General features: G+C 43.7%; 1 protein-coding gene across 1 annotated transcript in view; it reads right to left on the minus strand.

Moving 5' to 3' along the window:
• The window catches only part of ME3 (malic enzyme 3), a 113,971-nt gene that overhangs the window by 11,712 nt on the left and 80,725 nt on the right, over positions 1-21,534 (minus strand). The window contains exons 5-7 of the mRNA XM_042862485.1: positions 18,341-18,502; positions 15,292-15,395; positions 2,787-2,896 (exon numbers count right to left, since the gene is read on the minus strand). Coding sequence (XP_042718419.1) covers positions 2,787-2,896; positions 15,292-15,395; positions 18,341-18,502 — 376 coding nt within the window. The remainder of the gene's footprint in view (positions 1-2,786; positions 2,897-15,291; positions 15,396-18,340; positions 18,503-21,534) is intronic.

Raw genomic sequence — 21,534 nt, forward strand, 5'->3', positions numbered from 1 at the left:
TAGAATAGAATAGAATAGAATAGAATAGAATAGAATAGAATAGAACAGAACAGAACAGAACAGAACAGAATGGAATAGTTCAGGCATCTCAAATCTCCATCCATGGTGATACTGGAACTCATCAGGCTGGGCAAACCTGACCTAAAGTCAAAGTTGGACCTAACTTTGAGGGGTTGGACTGGATGATGTCTAGAAGTGCAATCCAAATTGAACTGTTAAATGGTTTTATTAACTTCCTGTATGAAGCAGGAAAGCAGAGGATGCCTCAGGGTTTCACAGGGCTTGGCACTTCTGTAACAGTTTTCAGTTGCCTACCTTCTGTTTAGAGCTGGGCACAGTTTAGCAGAGCAAAGTAACAAAAGGAGCACAAAGAGCAGGATTCAAAGCAGTCTCACATCCCTCCAATTTCACATGTGCTGCATTGCCTGCCCTGGTACTTCACAGGGAATCGGGGAGAAGGGACAATCAATTTTCTCCCACATAGCTGAAATTGAAGCTGTTGCCCCTTGCATGAACCCAGGCAGAGCTGGGAAAGGACTGATGTCATCACCCCACAGAGGAAGGAGAACCTCTTCCTTAATGGGGAGCCCTTGTGTGCAGGCACTGCAGGCCAGCTCCTGCTAGCCCTCAGGCTTTCAGAATGAAAGCAATCACCTCGTCCCTATTTGTGGTACCTGGCAGGTGTCCCAGTCAGCATCAGCAGGCTTGGGCTGGGTTGAGCTGGGAAGGGTCTGAATCATTGTGACTCTGCTGGGTTACGATAGATTTGGCAATCCAGTCGTTTGTGTGACCAAATATAAAAAAAATTAGGCTTCAATATTTTAAACTGCTTTCTGTTTGTGTAAGGCCCTGGGACAGCAAGAGGGAGGCCTAAGGGAGATGAAGTGGTGTAATTTATCTTTTCTTCCCACATCTTGCCTCTGTGGGTGGGTATTGGCACACTATATTCACAGTCCCACAAACCAATGCATGAGGCCTTCAGTTAGTACAGCTCAGGCCTGATTTACCTTGCACTGCTTGCACCTAAGAGGTGTTTTTAAGTGAAAATATACAGTGCCAGCTCAGAAGCTGGGATTATTCAAGCTTCAGGAGGTCTGCTCCCGTCTGACTTGAGCAAAATAAATGCAAGGCTTTGCATAATTCTCATTAATCATTTAAAGCACAGTTTGCTTTTTTTTTTTTTTTTTTTTTGCAAGTCATGAAACACCAGCATGTTAGAAAAGAGAGAGCCTGAAGGAAAAACAAAGAACAGGAGGGTGTAAGAGAGAGAAGGGCACTGGCTGCCTTTCTCTTATCAGCTGAGGATACAGAGTGGTAAATTAGTGTGGGTGAAACAGACTCATCCAAATTCAAGTCCATTAATGTCTGACATGACTCCAAGGCAGTTAACTGAGCAGATCCAAGTTGTATCACCTTCCTAAAGGTCCCCCAGAACTCATTCCTAACCATGCCTCAGTGTTCCCTTTTCTTTCTGACAGCTCCATAAAAAAACCTGAAGCAGTGCCTTGCTTCCCCTGACTCATTGTTTATCAGCTCAAAGGATCAGGAGGATTTCTTTCCATACCTACTACTGTGAAACCAGTGCCAGCCAGATGCTTTATCTGAGAATACAAGGGGCTTTAGTAAGATGTAAAATCCTACTGTTCCCTCAAGAAACTTACATCCAGCCCCACAGATCTGCCTCATCATCTGGGCTCTTTTAACTGATGAGTTCTCTTTCACCCACATAGAGAGCAACTAATGCAAAATAAGCTTTTGCACTGTCTGCTTCATATTCTGGGGTTCCTCTGTTCATCTCCTAGAAAGTTTGAGTTCTTGGCACTTTCATTCAAAACTTCCATTCAAAAACGTATGCCCTATATTCTGTTTCTCAGTGCTTCTCTCTCCACTGAAAGCCTTTCTGGGTAGCAAGAACAAATAGCAAGTCTGCTCGTACAGGAATATATGCCTCACCTTCTATGACATGTTTAAACTCTGCATCTAAATGCTCTTCACGAAAGTGTTTTTGAATGGGACACATTCAACTCACACACCCAATCACAACCATATTCCCACAATCCCAGAAGAACTGGTTATTTTTGTCACTTGGGAAGTTGCTGTCTCTGTTGGATGGGCAAACACAACTTCCAGTGGTTTGAAGCAAAGTGAGCACCAGGCAGGAATGCCACCAATGTACCACCTGCATGTCTCTGCACACTTCAGTAATTCTGCTGACAGCTGAGCCTCCCGTGGCCTGGGAGAGATGCTGCTTCTAACCCCAGCTGTGATGGTGTCATTGCTCTTTGGTGATGATAGAGCAGTGTTAAGCACTCTAGGGATGTTCTCAGATTACCCTGGCGTTAGTATCCACAGCCAGGAAAGAAACTGGTTTTACCTTATCATTTCTGCACGAAATGGGGAAGATAACAATAGAGGAACGTTGCCAGGATCAGCTAATGACCACCTGGAAACTGGAAGGCTTGTGTAACTGCTAGAATGTCAGTATTGTTTTAGATAGATTATAAGAAAATTAATGGGACTCTAAGTTATCTTAATAACCTGAAGCACATGATCCATTTTCCCCATAGAACAACACTGCTGCAGAGAACAACTAAATTACCAAAAGCAACGGAGACTCATTTTTCAACTTAGACAGCTGTGCTTTTGTCTTTTTTTTTTTAATGCTTGTGTGATAGCTTGATAAGCTAAAGCTTATCACACATCTGAGTATTGTGTAACAAACACTCGTGTGATCTTCATCATTTCCTCATGAGAAGGTGCAGTTTGCATGTTTCTACTGTACTCACCCTGAATATCATCATTGAACATACAGTATCTGTTGCGGTATTTGTTGAGGAGACGAAATGCGTTAGCGTTGGCAAAGTCTTCAAACTGGATTAGGCAATTCATGCCGTACCTGCAAGATAAGGGGTAATTAAAAATGCATGAAGATATTTCCACAACCTGGAATAATACATACACCTTTTACTAGGATAATGCAACTAGTAGAGACTCAAGTGCTGAGATGAAAGTATAGCAATAGAAATGTACCATGGTGACGTCACACAGGATCACATCCTTTCCAGCTTGCACACACACAGAAATACAGAATCTCTAACTACAAGTGAGTTGTATTCATAATTTGCCCACTCACGTTTGTATATGTGTATTATGTGCATTTTTGGACTATTGTTAAAACAAATTTTCAGTGGTATCATAGAATCATAGAATCACTTGAGTTGGAAGAGACCATTAAAGGCCATCCAGCCCAACCCCCTGCAGTGAACAGCGGTACCTACAGCTCCATCAGGTGCTCAGAGCCCCGTCCAGCCTGACCTTGAGTGTCTCCAGGGATGGGGCATCCACCACCTCTCTGTGCAACCTGTGCCAGTGCCTCACCACCCGCACTGTAAAAGACTTCTTCCAATCTAAATCTCTGCTCTTTACATTTGAAATCAATTTCCCTTGTCCTATCACTACAGACTCCGCTAAAGAGTTTGTCTCCTCCTTTCTTATACGGCTCTCCTTTATTATATTTTGGTATTTTTAACAATACTTTTGGTATATTTAGCAATGATCTTCTCAAAGTGTAGGAGATGATCTTTTTCCATGCTTCAATAGAGCAAATTTCACTGCAAAAACAGCCAAGTGCCCACTTAAACTGCAGATGATGAAAAGATGAGAAAACTTGCTTGTAAGATTACATGGAACTGAGCACTTTGTTGTGTGATTTCATAGTCACGTTTTTGTGCTTTGGAAACACATTTCCCTTCACTGCAAACCAGCATGCAATGAGAGCTAGTGACCCGTATAGACCAAAGACAGGAAATTATTGCAAACCAGCCATAATTATCCAGTAATAGCAGAGCAAGTGTGTAGTCTCTAAAAACTGGGAAATACTCAGACTGCTCCTTCCCCACATACTTCCAGCACTTGCATGACACTAGGTTGCATGAAAGCTTTGCCAATAAAATCCAACCAGGCCATAAATAATCTGTTTCTACATAAGCACTGTGGACAGTGGAATAAGCAGAGGGAAGGAGCAATACACCAATGAGCAACCCTTGGGCAGCAGTCCTGCAGAAGGGCTTTCAATAGCTGCACTCTTCTGGGGCCCTGAGCCTCTCTGGGACTGACAGCAGTGCAGAGGCAGCATCACCTTACATCCCTCCCATTCAAATTCAACACCTCACTCCAGTTAATATCCACAAGGGAGATGATTTAGGTTAGATATTAGAAGGAAGTTTCTCGCCCAGAGGATGGTGACGCACTGGAACAGGTTGCCCAAGGAGGCTGTGGATGCCCCATCCCTGGAGGCATTCAAGGCCAGGCTGGATGGTGCAGCCTGGTCTGGTGATTGATGATCCTGCACATAGCAGGGGGTTGGAACTGAATGATCACTGTGGGCTTTTCAACCCAGGCCGTTCTATGATTCTATGATCATCCCAGAGAAAGTGCTTTTCTTCCCAGTTAACATGAAATACTGTGACCAAGGCCAACTTCAACTTATCTCTTGTGCAGTCTGAGGACCATCCTAGCACCTGGGTACCACCAGAGATGGTCTGCCATGCTCAGTATGTGGTCTCTCCTCTTCTGAAAGAGATACAGCACAGTGCTTTTGAGGTGGGTCTGTGATTATTGTGAGCTCTTACTTTTGGAGGTACATTTACTCCATACACTGCAATGTCAGAGTGCAGTGAAACTTTTCTGGGCAGATGGACAAACATGACTAGTCATACTGGCTAGCAAGACAGCAACTTCTTGACTTGCTGGAATGAGCAAGAGAGAGCCCTGTGCAATGTCCCTGTTGTGGTTACACCTCTCCTCCCACCCTGGATACATAGATTTAAGCTTGGATTTTCCAGGGTACCAACAAGCTTTGTAAATCAGCAGGATCTAGACACTAAGATGGGGAAATTCCAGCTTGCCATATGTTAAGATGGAAAAATCCTAGGCTTCGTGCCATTTTGTATTTCGTCTCCTCAACAAACAGCTCCAATTGGTTTTATGACTCTGAACAGGACAAATTCTTCCCTGCACCCTATGACGGGCTGTGTTACACAGCTCAAAATCATACAGTCATGGAATCACTGAGGTTGGAAAAGACCTCTCAAATCCTCTAGTCCAGCTGTCAGCCCATCCCCACCATGCCCACTAACTGTGTTCCTCAGTGCCACATCTCCACGGTTCTTGAACACCTCCTGATATGGTGACCAACCCCTCCCTGGGCAGCCTGTGCCAATGCCTCACCACTCTGAGAAGAGGTTTTTCCTACTATCCAACCTGAACCTCCCCCGGTGCAAAAGGCCATCCCCTCGTCCTATGGCTGTTATCTGAAAGGAGAAACATTAAATGGTGCCTATTGAAAACTTGCATAAGATACTCTTTAATTGCCCGCAGTCTTCTGCTAACTACAGTTACACTGAGAATATCTGAGAAACAGACTGCTTATGCACTTTAAGTCTTCTCACTGCAGATTCTGGAAGCTATCAAGGAGTCATCCAGTAGCAAAATTTCTTCTGAAATACTAAGCAACACTCTGAAGAGCAATGTATGAAGATTCCCCACTCTCTCTCCATAAAGTCTTAGAACTCAAAATGAATGCTTTGAATATCCAAGGATTTGGTGCAAACAAACAATACAAAAAGGACCTCAGAACATCAGTTTTCTAGTGGATGGTAACAGAGAGGAGACACACCATTTAGAACATCTGCAGCCATCTCACAGCAAAGCATTAGCAAATCTTTAAGCAACTTCTGTTGCTATAGAAACTACTTCTCTAATGTCTTATTACATTGAGGAAATAATAAAAAATTGGACTTGGTGAATAAAATCAGTGACCTCAGCCAGCATGAATGTGCATGTGAGCAGCTTTCCAAAGAGCCTAAGGGGAGGTGAGTGGGTTGCCTGGACTAGAGTCATTTTTATTAGAGTATTAATCTCAATATTACTTTCAGATTTGAGTAGAGAATGCCCTCCTTACTTCCCATACCTGCTCTGCAGCATGAGGCAACGCTCTGAATTCAATCTATTTTATCTTTCATCATTTTGATTAAGCAGAGGACCAGGAAAGCATGGTGACCCATGAACATTTCTCTTCGTGCCTCTCAGTATGAAGGGACTTGTGCTGGAAAGCAAAAGCTTTTCATTGAGATATTTTTTGAAGATTATTTTCTTTTTCTCTGCCACTGAAGCTCTTAAAGTGCAAACCACATTTCTGAGCCTTGATTTGTAATGTGAGAACTCAAGTTTTTGTTGATAAAAATTACAAGTTGGTCATGGCAAGATCCCAAGACCTGATACTTTATATGAAATGTGCCCAGTTAAATCATGGATGAAAACTTTGGGATCGTGTTCAAATTCAGGGCCTCAGGGACTATTCATCTTACTTGGGTTTTGAGAGGATTTTAAAGAAATTGTGCTGCTCTGGGTCACTGAAGTTAAACATGAAGTTACTGAGTTTTGTCTTCAAAACCAACCAGTTCATTCTTACTGCTCTTTCCTAACAGCCCTTGGTGGCTGTGTGCAATGCTCCTTTCTACGATGAGCTGTTCAGCCTAAAGACAAATTGAGCATGAGCAAAACAACTCTTGGGGCCGTTTGCAATAACATCCTCCCAAGTAGCAACACGGTGAGTCAGTTCTACTGTCTGTTCTTCATGGCACAGCAACTCAAGGCTTGTGTAACCTGCCTCATCCCACAGGAATTTAGAGCACTCTACCAGTAGTATTTGAGTAGCATCCAAAAGTAAATCGTAGCCAACTTAGGAATGAGGGACAGAAGTGCTTTAATAGGCACTGATGCTATAGAAACATCCAGCTTGGGAGATAACGTGGAGAATAGTTGTTATTACGAAGGGAAAGGGTGGTCAGAGAGCTGCTGCTTGTACAGGAATTCAGCCAAGAAAAAGCAGTGCAGAGTGGGATTTTCTTCACTACCTTTACATAGCTAAAAGTTGGCTGAGTAATGCTCAGCTAGATAATGTCTCAAAGGAGAGAAAGAGGCACATCCAGTAGCAAGTTGTAGAAGCTGATAACAATTCTGGAGATGCTTCTTTTTCCACATGCTGTGTGAATACATTCTAAATTGACCACCTTAAATTTTGATGTCCAGCTTTATTAAACACCTACATTAGGAGATATAACCCTCACCGTGTTATCTAATCACCACTGCTGGGTTGAAAGACCATAAAACTTAGGTCATGGGCTTATCACAATGCTTTGGTTTCCTTCAAAGCCTGTCATTACTTTCTTTATCTCTAAAGAAATTGCCCTGCTATATCTTATGTGTATGGATATCCACATGGTGCCCTGTCAGGGTACATGGAAGCACTTTGGGGTGGAATGAAGTACATCAGCCAGTATGTGACCTGCTGTCACATTTTTGAAATGGAAACTGATGAACCTTTGTCAAATTATTGTGTTTCACTTGAAAAATCGTCATTTCCATTAAGAAACCCAAATTAGTAATTTGTATACGGAGGAATCATTTTTAGAGAGGTATGCTTCTGTTTAACCAGCGAAGTTCTGCTGTTTAACTTGTGTGTTCTGATCTGAAGGCAGCCCCACTTGGGACACATCTGTGCATTTATAACCTGCTCACTGTCCATATGCACAGGATGCTTCTCCATACAAAAAGTGATTGCAACGTGAATGTTTGAACAGGGATTTCTGAAGATCATTTGCCACATGTAAGGATCCTTACATTTGTAGCTACAGCTGGGAGTGGATCTGTAGCAAGATCTTGCAAACTTTTCTATCAGGAAAAAGCTCCTGAGGTCAAACTGTTCAGTTTTTTGCCAGCTTTCATAGGTTCTCCCACACTTCTACCAACACCAATGACTCATCTAATTTCCAGTTCAGAGTCTGGAGAGTCCGAAGCCAAAAGCAGCTGGTCACATCAGGGCTGAATGCTCTCTAGCTAAGGTTGGCTCCCTCCAAGTCCTGACTCTCAGTGACTCATCCCCTTTACAGCATCACTTTGTCTGGGCATCCTGGACATTAGGATTCAAACACCCTTTATGTGAAAGAAAAGCTCCAATATCAGGTTATCAGACTGACAACATCCATTGGAATACAACATGTGCCCTCTCCAATACTCTTTCTTCCATCTCCCAGCTCTTTTTCCCCATTTTCAAAAAAGCTTTGATTTTTGACCTCCTGACTGTGGATTCAAATCTGTTTCTGCATGCAGATCCCTTTGGATCTCTGCAGCCCTACCTTCTGTAACTGAAGCACTCCACTTAGCAGGAGTAACCCTTATCTTTTCCAACTGTGGAAAGGGAAGCATGGGCAGTTAATTTCTGCACCTCTCTGACATGAAGGAATTAAGACATACTGGGGATAAATCAAGAGATACTGTAACAAAGTGTTTTATGGACACTACATATTATCCAAGTTGATGTCTTAAGCACCCATGCATTTTTCAGCAAAAATGAGACCTTAGGAGTTACAGCTCTCTCAGATAAAGCACTCAGTCTAATTCCTCTCTAAAAACAGTTCCTCACTTCTGTCCTCACTCTGTCACAGCCACAATAGTGTCAACAATGAATCTGGTGACATTACAAGGTCATTATTGATTTCATTTACTATGTCTCTTGCTTCACTGTTGGCTGCCAGAGCACCATGTGTGGACCTGTTCTCTGCCCTCCCCGGAATTCATCTAGCTATGTTTTAGAATTGGAAAGAAGACGTACTTCATCAGTTCTTCGTTAAAATAATAATGATAATAGTCATCATCATCATAAGTCTTTCACAGTAAATGTTGCTGTCTCTTTTGTTTGCATTTTTGGGGGGTTTGTGCCATAGATGACTGTGATCTAAATTCAGGCTTCCTCACCCACACCTTGCAAAAACCTTCCTGTGAAAACAGCCTCACTGAGAAATGGTTTATATATATATAATGTGTCCCCACACATTAATTTCTGTTGGTTCTCCAGACCTCGCCAAGTACATTTTGCACAAAACTGGATTTTTGATGTAATAGCATACTGTTGATCAAAACTATGGGAAGAGATTGTCTCCCTAACAGTGGTACAAGTTTATTGTAAAAATTACCATCTGAAACTGTTTATTAGGAAGTTATTCTATTTCCTGGAACACAAGCACAGGATTCATGCAATTGTTCATCGCTGCACTGTTCTGGTGCTGCTATGATCCACCTGCTGGATTTCTGAGCTATTCTAACTCAAAAGATTCTGTTAGTGGATAACACACATCTCTCCTGGATGTTTCCAAAGCGTGGAAACAAGAAAACGTGAATCCCAGAGGTGGGAGGCAGATGTTTTCCTGAAGCCCTTACTTTTAGCTTCATTATTCAAGGGATTGCCTGAACAATCTCATTACGCAACTTGTTTCTTTCATCCCTGCATGTATGTACCTCTTCGAGTTCATCCAGACTCATTCTAAGCTATGAGGACACAGAAGAAAAAAATAGTGAGGCTGCACCAGTTGCAGTTTGAGAAGCATTTGACTGACTTGCTCAACTCAGAGCTTCAAGGGTGGCCCGACAACCTGTGCAGCACCTTTGCCAACCAAAAGGAAAAGGGCATTTTTGTTCATTGCAACCACAGCAACCAAAGTTCTGATTTCCAAGAAAACTCAAATCGTCTGTAAAAGAGCCCATCATCATAAGAAAATCATGCTTGGGATGTAATCATAGAATCACAGAATCATGAAGGCTGTAAAGACCACTAAGATCATCTAGTCCAACCACTGAGCTGATACCATCATGTCCACTAATCCATGTCCCTCAGTGCCATGTTTCCTTGAGAATCTCCAGAGATGGTGATTCCAGCACCTCCCTGGGCACTCCAGATGGGAAATATTGGTGGTAGGTGGAAGGTTGGAGTAGATGATCTTAGAGGTCTTTCCAACCTTAATGATTCTATGATTCTGTGATTGTCCTTGTGCATTAATAAGAAGCACCGCTGCACCTCTGCAGTGTTACAGGGGCTGCCATGAGCATGCCCAGGTGGGTAGAAATGGAGGCATCCAGAGAGAGGAAAGGCAAGTCATTTCCACATGGTCTTTGGAAAATGAGTTTTCATGAATAGAATGGTAGAAGACTAGACTCCTATCCTGTGTAATTCCATGGTTGACCTTGACAGAATCAGATATGCATTTATCTGCATTAGAATAAGAGATCGCAACAGCAGTCCTATGTAAACAAGCACTGGTGCCACGCAAAGAGGCTTAGAAGGAAAAAGTATTCTTCAACCCATGTAAAATGGTGCAAAGACCATGATCATTCTTGCTATTCCTTCACTACAAGTCTTCTGGTGGCAGCAGTGCTGTGGGTTCTTTGTAATAACAGGTAGACAAAACTATAAACATGTCCCAGGAGGCTCAGCCTTTTCTAGTGTCATTCATGTCTGGGAAACATCACTTCAGGACTGTAGTGTTTGCATATCTGTGTGTGTTTCTGGCCAGGAAAAGGAAACCCAGATAGATAGAGACAACAGAGAGATAGGTTTACTACTTGGAGGCAGAGGGCCAGGCAGCGTGCTGCTGATTGAGGCAGAGTTTGTCTGCCTGTGGTCTGCAAACCATAGATAGTACATTTAACATAAAAAAAAGCCTTTAACATTTCCACATAGCTGAGATGAAGAGAAGTTCTTCCATTTGAAACATTAAAATGAAAACTAAAATTTTGGTGAATTAAAATAAAAGTTGACCTTCTGATTCTGAAACTCTCAGCCAACATTGTGATGTTATTTTACAGCACAAGTTACATCACTCAAAGTAGAGATTAAGAGATAAGTTAGAAAACGCAATCTTCTCTGCTATTTTACTTTGAAATGGAAACAACATGAGTCAGGTTTGTAGACTGTCAAGTTAATTACAGCACAGTGAAAGCTGGACCACATTAAGAGGTCATTAAGCTGGATCCACATTATGAAGCCATGCCTGTTACAGCAGATGAAGCAGTAATAACAGTTATCGCTGTGAAACAAAAATGTGGTTGATTTTATGCTGGAACATGAGCCAACAGATGGCAATTTGGCAAAATCAGGCCAGTTGCAGCCAATATAATGTTTAGAGGCCTAAGTCCTGGATTTAGAAATTCCACTCCAGGGAGCTGCATCACAAACCCAACAGGAACTATCTTCTTAGGCTGCACAATATTTCTAACATTAGGTAGGAGTCTCACTAGGTTTTTCCACCAACGTAAAGACAGCCAGCATGCCCTGAGGCACAGAGCCTGCTGTGGATTTGAGTGCTAAATCAATGGAAGTGACCCTTGAAGCACGAAGATAACAGGAAATCCCTGAATGTCCTGGATCTCAGATTACTGGAAGCTGGGGAGTATGCCAAGGATGTACCATTGCATGCATGCCTACTCTTAGCTGTATCCCTGGGCACCTGCTATCAGCTACTGTTAGATGCAGAATATGGAGCAAGGCCGTGGCAAGCCCAATCACAAAGCTCTTGGAAAAAAACTCTTGAAAAATCAAAGTTAATATTCATTATAGTCCTTAATGCAAACAAACAAACAAACAAACAAAAACAAAAAACCAAAAAAACAACCCAGAACCAACCCACCCTTTGTAGAGCATGTCTCACAGCTTCCAAGCACTAAGAGCAGCACTAAGGATGCCATGCCACTCCTGTGCTTTTATGCAAAACAACTTTGTGGTCCTTGCACCAGGTCTGCAAAAAGACTGCAGCTGGAGGCTTCTTGTGGACAGGGTGCGGGTCTCCTGGCAGACACACATCTGCTGACAGATGTCAGGTGCAGTCAGGGTTACACAAGGGCTTTGTGAAGGCTACTGGTGCCTACAGACTTCAGTCTTTCAGTTAACCAAGTTAACTACATTACCTGAATAAATAACGTAAGGGAACAGGTGATTTTGTTTCTGAAAGGTGCTGGTGAATTTGTGATGCAGGGTACTGGAGAACTGCTCAAACAGAGGTGGTCTTTGTGGAGCACACTCTGCCTGTTGGAAAGCACAGGTGACCTGAGAGTGTGTTTGTGGGGAAAGCTACTGGAGAGCAACTGGACAAAAAGAATCAGGTATAAAAAAAACAGAACAAACAAACAAACAAAAAAAAACAACAAAGAAAAACTAACTCAGAAGAGCTATTTTCACTCTCCTCCCATTTTGAGAAGCTGAGCACCTGATCTCCTGATGTCTTCTGTGCTGGCCATATGGCAGAGGCTGATAAAGAGAAAGCTGTCTCGCCGGTCACCCTGTTAATGAGCACTGATGGGAAAGGAAACAGGAGTGAAGTTAAGACAGCTTAATGAGGCTTCTGGAGTTTGGTGCCTCAGCCTCAGGCTACGTGCTCAGCATCCATCAGCGCGCAGCCGAGGCCAGCATCAAAAAAGGGGCCAGGAACTGGGGACAGGACATCCATCACCGCCTCCTGCCACTTGGAGCCACCAAGCTGCACTTCTCATGTATGATGGAACTACAGGAGTGACCACAATAAGCCCCAGCACAGCAGTATCTCCCATAGAGTATTGATTTCAACCTTAAATTACTCATCATGGAATCATAGTATTGTTTGAGTTGGAAGAGACCTTAAAGGCCATCTAGTCCAACCCCATGCAATGAACAGGGACACCTGCAGCTTCATCAGGTGCTCAGAGCCCCATACAGCCTGATCTTGAGTCTCCAGGGATGGGGCATCCACCAACTTTCTGGGCAACCTGTGCCAGTGCCTCCAACCCTTAGTGTAAAAAACTTCACCTTCCTCACCCTGCTGGCCACACTGCTTCTGATGCAGCCCAGGATACAGTTGGCTTTCTGGACTGTGAGGGCACAGTGCTGGCTCATGTCCAGCTTCCTATCCACCAGTACCTCCAAGGCCTTTTTGGCAGGGTGGTGCTCCATCATTACATCCTCTAGTTTGTACTGAACGGGGAGTTGCTGCAACTCAAGTGCAAGACCTTGCCCTTGGATTTGTTGAACCTCAGATATGTCGGCCTCAGAAATTCTGCGGGTTACTCTGATCTAATCCTTGGACACCATGGGTGAATATCTATTCCATCCTACAAAAATGTGCTGGTTCAAGAATGAGACTGCCTTACCCTTTACCATGGTAACTGAGAATCAGAAAACAGAAGTAGTGTATATTCTCCTACAAAGCCTATTAGTTACTGCAAGAGATCAGCAACTTGCCATGCTGTTTCATTCGGTCAGAGGGCGGGCTCAATGGGCAAAGTTTGCTTGTGCTTGCCTCCCAGTAGGGTCGAAAAGCACAATTTGGAGCTGTTATTAGAGAACTCAGTCATTGTATGTATTTTATGTGGAACAGTAATGAATGGAGATTTAGGCACCATGCAGAAATTTATCCAGGTGTTTCAGAAAGTGCTTTTCTTTCTAAAATTGCCCAGAAGCCAAACTTTATTTCAATGTACTGTAAGTGCTAATTCTGAAACCTCTGACACACTCCTGGTTTCATTATAAAGTGGCTGTAATGAGACCAGGAGCTCTTTCTGCTGACTGTAGTGGTCTCCAGCTCTAGAAATTTGACATCTGCTTAAGATTATTATGCCATTAGGACAGTAAATCTTCAATCCCCTGGCTTTGTTGTGGATTTGGACACATTCCACGTCAGTGACAAACGTCCCTTGAGCCAGCAGTGATTTGGCCATGTGGGCGGCTCTCCTGCAAAGGAACTGACAAATGGTTTCTGTGAGAAGAAGTACCCTTAGGAAACAGAATTTCTCCATGAACACAAAGCTGCAAAGGAGACTTCCAGACTGCAAGAGGTTTGTGGCAATCCAAAAGAGAAGGAGGAAAGACATAACTGGATCCCCAAACAACTGAACTCGCGTGTGGTATCATCGACATGTGGCACAGGCACAACAGACTTTGTTGCAGTCATCCTCAGATATTCTGAATGCAGCAGGCAGGGCTGTATGGCTGTGTTTACATTCACAGCTGTAGCGCAGGCTGAGAAGAAGCAATTTTGCACAGCTTGTGGGCACCTGCAGCTGGGAGGGGTAATGGACTGGCCTGCTGTCATATTGGGCATGTCTACATCATGGTGCTGAGCAGCAGAGATCACAGAATCATAGATTCTCCCATCCTAACTGCAGCACTGTACGTGCCCAGTGTGCAGCATAATGCTGCAAGGAGCGATGACATCACGATGCCAAAATTCTCCATGATGCAATCAAAATTTGGTTCATTAGCTGTGGCTGATGGTCCTCAGCACTGCAGTCCCTGTTCCCTACATCCAGACGGGCGGTCAGATCGTACGTGAAGATGTGCTTCTCAGTGGATGGGAAGGGGCAGCCACTGGGCTTTCTGCATCCTACCTCAAGGGAGACTTGATGACCTGAGTGCTGATGACACATGTACCACCCACTCCCTTGCATTTATACAGGAATACACATATGCTGCCAGCTGGAAAGACAGAACGAGGGAAGATCAAACATAGCTCCTTTGGCTGTGAAGGAAAGACCCTACAACACACCTACAATACACAGATGATCAACAGCCCATGAATCAGGCACAGATACAGCTCTGCCATTCCTGACCAGTGTCCTCTGCTGCTTTAGGAAGGGCAGAAGCTGCTCGGGAGCTTGGGGCTTTCCAGTTATTATTTTCTTCTTAAAGAGTAGTTCTCACTTTCTTCCTTATAGTAACCTCTCCACAAAGTCATGCAGATTTTAATGTGTTTTCCCTTATTCCAGAATGGGGAATCAGTGCAGTGCCAGAGGTGCACACACAGCACTGAGAAGTGACTCTGCTCCTTTCACATCAGACTCCCTGGTACAGCAGAGACCCCACACCCCTGCGATATGATAGGAGTGGAAACATGCATGCAGTCTGTCCCACCATGAAAACGGCAATGCTCGAAACATGGCCTCATCACGCCATCAGGGAAGCTGATGTTTTTGCTAAGTGACAGGCTGCTTGCAGCTCTCACAGACACCATCACACTCAGCAGCATGCCATTTCCAATTAGATCTCCCCCATAATGGTGAGAGCTAGAAACTTCCTGTACAAAACATAAACAAAGTGAAGTTTAGATTCTGCCTATGCTGAATGAGTCTCATAAATGCATGATGGAGACCAGATACAGCCCATGGGGCATATGTTTGACACCTCCAGCCTATATGGACAGGAAATGGTTATAAATAGTCAGTCCCATGTCAGTTCTCTGAAGACATAAATAATTTTGACGCAGAGTGCTCAAGCACAAAGAGTCATTTGTAGGCCACCCAGGAGACCTGCATTTAAACGACCCTTCTTTGCCTGCAACCATCCATCACGCTAATGTTTATTTCAAGAGTTGCAACATTTGTTCTTAAATGGAAGCAGCTCAGAGCAGCCATGTATGTAACACCACTTACTTGTTGGTAACCGCCTGCATAAACTCATCAATCAGTTCGTCGTATTGTTTCCCACGGACCCTCTTGTGTTTCAGTCCAATATAGAGTGGATCACTCAGGAGAGCCTAGGACACAAAGCAATCCTGTTGACAGCATCTCATCCATGGCTGGGTGGAGATTTATGGCCCAGCCTATCCAAGGAAGTCTGCCTGTTGTGGTCAAATTACTGTTACTCACTTGGCAGTGAAGACCAGATCACGTAGCTTTTTGTGAGCAGGAAGTGTAAGAAGTCAGCTGTGCTACCAACTGACTTTTTGTGGGAATAAAGCCAGAAAGGTGTGATGCTTCTTAACTGCAGTGGGCAGTGGAGCTCTGCATCCCCCTGGCAGCTCCACCATGACTCCTTGCTGAGGTATCTCATTCCCAGTGAATAAAGCTGACTTGGTGAGAGGAGCGCTTACTGTTCAGTTAGCACTTGATTTTGCACTGGAGGTTACTGGGAAAGATGTTGTGACCATAAATAGTAGTTTGAGCAGTGAAAATCATCTCAAGTGATGATTGACCCCAAATGACTCTGGGCAAACTCATCAAACTGTGGATGTTCCTGCTCATTGCATGGGAGTTGGACTGGATGACCTTTAAAGCTCTAAAGCTCCCTTCCAGCTCTGAGGATTCTAAGATTCTATGGCTTTTGCATGCTAGCCCAGAGCAGACCAGAACCTGTGATGGCATGCTGAGGTGTGCCCAAGCTCCTCACCCAGCTAGCACTCCACTCCAGCTGTCTGCAGTTGTCAAGGCACATGGGATTTTCACAACAGATTCATTCATTTTTTGGTGCTTGTCGTGAATACAAAAGCAGGCTGCTTCTCCAAACCACCATCCAATCCACTTGATGGTAAATGAGGATTCTCAAGCTATCTAAAAAGGACTGACTCAGCGTGAAGATAACAGATGTTTTGGGGAAAATCATGGGGCAGTGGCAGGACACAGGTGGGCCAACACCTCAGTGAGTCACTTGCAAAACAACCCAACTTCCCTTCTGATTTCAGGAACTGAATCATTAATACGAGAAGGGGACAAGCCATTGCAGACCTATTGTCCTGCAGCCATATGGCCCCAAATATTGGCAGGTGGGCTAAAATCAGATCTGCTTTTACAGCCACAGATGTTTCCTTAGAAGGAAAGATGAGAGAGGTACTTAACTCTTCGGGGTCACGAACCAGAGAGACCCATTTGCATCGTTTTCTGATTGTTCTTTTAGGACTATGGGACTGTTCATGGAGTACAGCATTCCCTCAATAGCAAGCTGAGAAAGGCCAAGCTCTGAAAAGACCGATTTGCTGGCAGTCCACAAAGTATTATGGACTGTCAGAAAGATGAGCTGGGAACTGTTGCTAAAAACATAATATGTCTGATGTACTTACTCTGTTCTACCTGAGGTGCCCCAGGCTTGCTATATAGCAGTAGGCAGAAAAGAACAGGATGAATTCTGACAGGAGGTGGCTATTTCTATACTGATAAATGAGTTTACTTGTGGGGCAGATGTTACTAGAATGTAGTTAGGGTTGGGTTGGGCTGGGTTTATAAGAAAGCTGTGAAATAATTCAATTACTTTTACTGCAAGTGAATACATTGATTATACTGCTGGAAAGCAGTAACTTCTATATTTTAATCTCAGCTGTGAAAACTGCTTCCACAGAGAATATTTAGGACATAAAAACTAAACTTGATCTTAGACAGAATAAAAGTGCCCAAGAGAGTGATTCAGGTAGTGCCTTTCTCTGACACCAGCTGACTTCTGGAGATGCCTCAGAAATCAGTGGTGTCATTTAGAATTTTAGTGTCCCTCAGTAGATGCTAAGATTGAAACAGATTGACATGTATGGTCAGAAGCTTCCCATGGGTAAGGAATAAGGAAGAACTTACACCCACGTGCCTCTGGAGGGGAGCTCAGAGCGTGCAGCACTTGGTGGAGTGCAAAGCAGGAGGGAGCAGGATGAGGAAGAAGAGATGAAAGAATCAAGCTGAAATGCACTTCTTTATGGAGTGGGATTGCCAGAAAGTGATAAGGGTCTGAACTCAGAACTCAGAAGGTCCAAACACAGAGATTCCAATTTTCAGGAATGTGGATCGGGCTGAGATGGGTTACATCCTAAGTTCTACCAGTCTGCAATAGATCACTATGCCAGAGGGGTAAAACAGCCCTAAGACTGAGATCAAAAAGCTAATTGTCAGTCTCAACTTACATGTCATGTGTGGTCATCTGCCATCTTTCTGTTCAAATTCCAGCAAGCACTTCTGAAAATATCAGGCACTCATGCTAGCATCATGGTAGCATCTGTCTTCATAACAAGCTTAAAGCTTTTACACCCCAGATTTCTATTTCTCTCAAGAAACACGTGTTTGGTTTCCTCAGGGTCAGTGAGGCACAAGTACAATTTACATCAGTGAACAAAGCCTGGCCATCACATATAATGAGAGCATACTCCTTTTAAAAAAGTTATCCTCACTGATGTCCATCCTGGCATTGCTAAAATGTTGCACTTGCTGAGCCAGAGTCAGAAGGCAAAAAATCTGCAAACGGATGAAGTCCTCCTGTCTGGCTATCACGTGTAGCCAAGTGTGCACACTGACAAAACACTGCAATTAATCATTCCCAAACCACCCAGCAGGGATTCCCTGTTTTCTGGAATACCATCATCTCTGTGCAGATGTGGGTATCTGTTTTCTCACAATTACCACAAGAAGAATAAATCTAGATCTTCCTGTCTGAGGTCTTTTAACTCACATGACCATGCTGAAAGGTGGAGCTGATCCTTCAGCTCCAAATGGCAATGCTCTTCTCTCCAGGGGACCATGAGGCTGTTCAGTGTTCATTTCAGTTTCCAATAAAAGCAAAAGTTTCATGAGCATCACACAGCAATGCAACCTGGTCACTTCCCTGCAGTGCTGGTCTAGCCATCATCTCATCGTGGATGTCTCTGGCTTTGCTTCCACATTTAGGGAACTAGCCTCAGCTGAGCATTAATCTCAATTCCTTCTCCCCCCAGCAGGTTTATGAAGGTCTTACCTCATTGTCTGTGCCAACATCCAGCAGGACAGGGAGACACTGCTGAGGGTGAACTCCTCCACAAGCGGTGTACAAAGCCAGCTTCCCCACCGGGATACCCATACCATAACTTCCTAGATCTCCCAAACCGAGAATCCTCTCTCCATCTGTCACCACGATAGCCTAGGAGGACCAAAAGACACTGCTGAATGGAGTTGTCAAGGCTCGAACAACAAAGCCAGCACCATGATTTTCACATCAGTGCCATTTTGCAGTTGTATTGTGCAATGGATATTTGTTCCTTCTACATAACACCACATTATATATATGACAAAAGGTAATGGTCTATAGGATGAGAAGTAATGGTCTTCAGTTGTGCCTGGGGAGGTCTAGATTGGTTAGCAGGAAACATTTCTTATCAGAAGGAGTGGTGAGGCACTGACCCAGGCTGCCCAGGGAAATAGTAGAGTCACCATCCCTGGAGGTGCTCGAGAACTGTGGAACGTGGCACTGAGGAACACTGTTAGTAGGCATGGTAAGGGTGGGCTGGGGTTGAACTAGATGGTCTTAGAGGCCTGTTCCAACCTTCATGATTCCATGATTCTTTCTTAGCTGTTAGTGATACAGGGCTGTTCATTTTGGGATGGGGATAATGTGGCTACGGGTAACTGCTCTCAGTGTGGGAGAGCAGCAGTTCTGCTTGCCAGCACTTCAGCACTCACATAGCAGAAGCAAACAGGCATGGCTCTTCATGCTCCCCTGTCTGCACAACCAGCAGCTGCACAGAAGAGATCTGGCTTTGACTTTCCTTTTTGCCTCAAAAAAGAGCTCTGCACAAAAGTACTTGTGCTTATGAAATGCCTCTGTGAAGTAACAAGTTCATGCCTGCCCACTCTTGAAGAGTTGCAGTGGAGTAGCCAGCACAAGAAAACGAATGCAAAACTCATTACATCTGGGTCTCTTTGCTACACCAAACTACAAGACAGAAGCCATCAGCATGGGCAAGCAGCATAGGCTGAGGGGATCCCATACATTACATATTTAACACCAGATACTTGTGCCACCCAGCTGGGATTGCCATTTAACTCTTCATGCAGCCGATTTCTTGCATTTCAGCAATAGTGCAATGTGCTCCCTCTCAAGAATCTCTGTTCCCTAACTTCCTGTTTTTCTCATTACTGTTTCACTTCTTCGTGACAAGAAAGAGATAAAATAATAAAGATAAAAATAAAAGCATGCTTACTAAGGTCCAAATTAGAAGCGCAAAGCTGACCTATTCAACCTGCCCTGTACAGCATTGGGGCCTTAGGAAGTAAAGGACCAAGCAGGTTTCACCAAGCTTTATACATTTTAGGCTAATTACTCTATTTGTCGGTTTTGTCCCCAGGCTCTGGCACTTCAGTGGGCAGTTCAGAAACACAGCCAGAACGGGATGACACTGCAGTGCAGTTCCATAGAGGAGGAAAACTGCAAATACCCCAACAGACTTCCAACACTGTCCCAGCACTTGAAAGTGCTCTCATCAAACTGACTGTGGGCAGCTCAAGCCTAGCTTGGATTTCAAAGGAGAAGACTGCAAAGAAGTTTTTAATTGAAGATCTGCAAAGTTAATGTTAAACTGAAGACACATGCGTGTGCTGGATTAAGAAATAGAAAAATGGGGCATTAGCTGCTACCTCAACAGATGGACTTCATTTTTTGGGTGGGGATAATACAGATGTGTTGCTTTAATGCTGGGACAGCAAAGCATTTCGTTGTGTAGGAATGGAAAAAACCTTTTGCTGCACTTTTCTATTTCAGGAAGATGCACACTGATTTCTTTCAGTGTCCTTGCCCTGCATATTTCAGATGATTAAAGGGAGAAGCCATGGAAGGACTTGAAGTTGTGCACAATGAACAATCACACTCTTATTCAACGTAAACTATGTGCACCTCCCAAGGCTATTTTCTCCCTCAGCCTAAGCCAAGGTTTGTAACAGACCAGAATTACACTACATTGCGTAGTTCAGGAATAAGCCTGAGGACAAACTAAAAATACACAGGAAACATCCATTCTACTTTTTACATCTATTTTGCCCTTCAGCAAGAAAAGCCACTCAGTTACAGAGTGGTTCTGTGCATGACAAATTCCAGGGTTGCAATGCACACAGGAATAGTGACAACCTCTCTGTAATAAGGATTATTTTGAAATCCTACATGCAGAATGCTTGTTGTCTTGTTGCCAGTCCATTGTTAATATGACTTAGAATTCCTAAAAGTAATTGAAAATTCAGTGAAAAGACCATTAAAACTAGAATGACTAAAAAACCTGCTGGGCCAGAGGCTGAACAAGCCCTGCCATGGGAAATTCATGATCATAACAACGATTTGGACATTTACCCCATTTCTGGGACATTTTCCTATTTGTTTTTCCTTCTGAGTCAGTGTGAAGTGTTGGTGATGGGAAAGACTCTTTTTGGGTGGGCTCCATCTGTTTCTGGGTGTGCGTTCACTCCTTCACCACACCCTGGATGCAGTTGGGACCAGAGGGCTGTACTGGGAATAGGGAAAGCAGCAAACACATGCACTGCTACAGGTTCATCCAGAAGCTGATGCAAATTACATTAAAGATTGTGAAAATTCTGACTATGCAGAAAAGCCTAAGAACGTCTCCCCTGCACTTATATGCTTGTGAAACAGAGAATATTTCTTCTGCGTTAGATGTGCTGCACCAAGAATCTCTAAAGTAACACTGAAAAATACAGGAGAACAGAAAATACAGCACAGAACAGTTTCAGTGCTGCTTGAATCACCAAGGGGAAACCAGCTTCACGTTTATTTGTGGATCTTTGAATTAAAAAAAAAACCTAAACTATAAATAAGCTTTAGTGGATACCTGATACACAAGTATACTAAAGTAACGTTTTAATTGCTTACATCCATCTGATCAAAACTCCACAAAGACTCAACAAAGAGGACAGTAACCTCTGACTGAGCAGGGCAGATCCCTCTAACCAAACCACAGGTTTAACAGTGAGAACAATGAGGAACTTGCTTTCTACTTCCAGCTGTGCTACATGTCTTCCTGATAACTCTGGTTGTGTCTTTGGCTAAAAGCAGTGTTGAGTGCACTTCCCAGGGGAAGCACGGGAAGGAAGGAAGGAAGGAAGGAAGGAAGGAAGGAAGGAAGGAAGGAAGGAAGGAAGGAAGGAAGGAAGGAAGGAAGGAAGGAAGGA

The sequence above is a fragment of the Lagopus leucura genome, unplaced genomic scaffold (assembly GCF_019238085.1).
Source record: "Lagopus leucura isolate 7727_CA_CO unplaced genomic scaffold, USGS_WTPT01 Super-Scaffold_702, whole genome shotgun sequence".
NCBI lineage: Eukaryota > Metazoa > Chordata > Aves > Galliformes > Phasianidae > Lagopus > Lagopus leucura.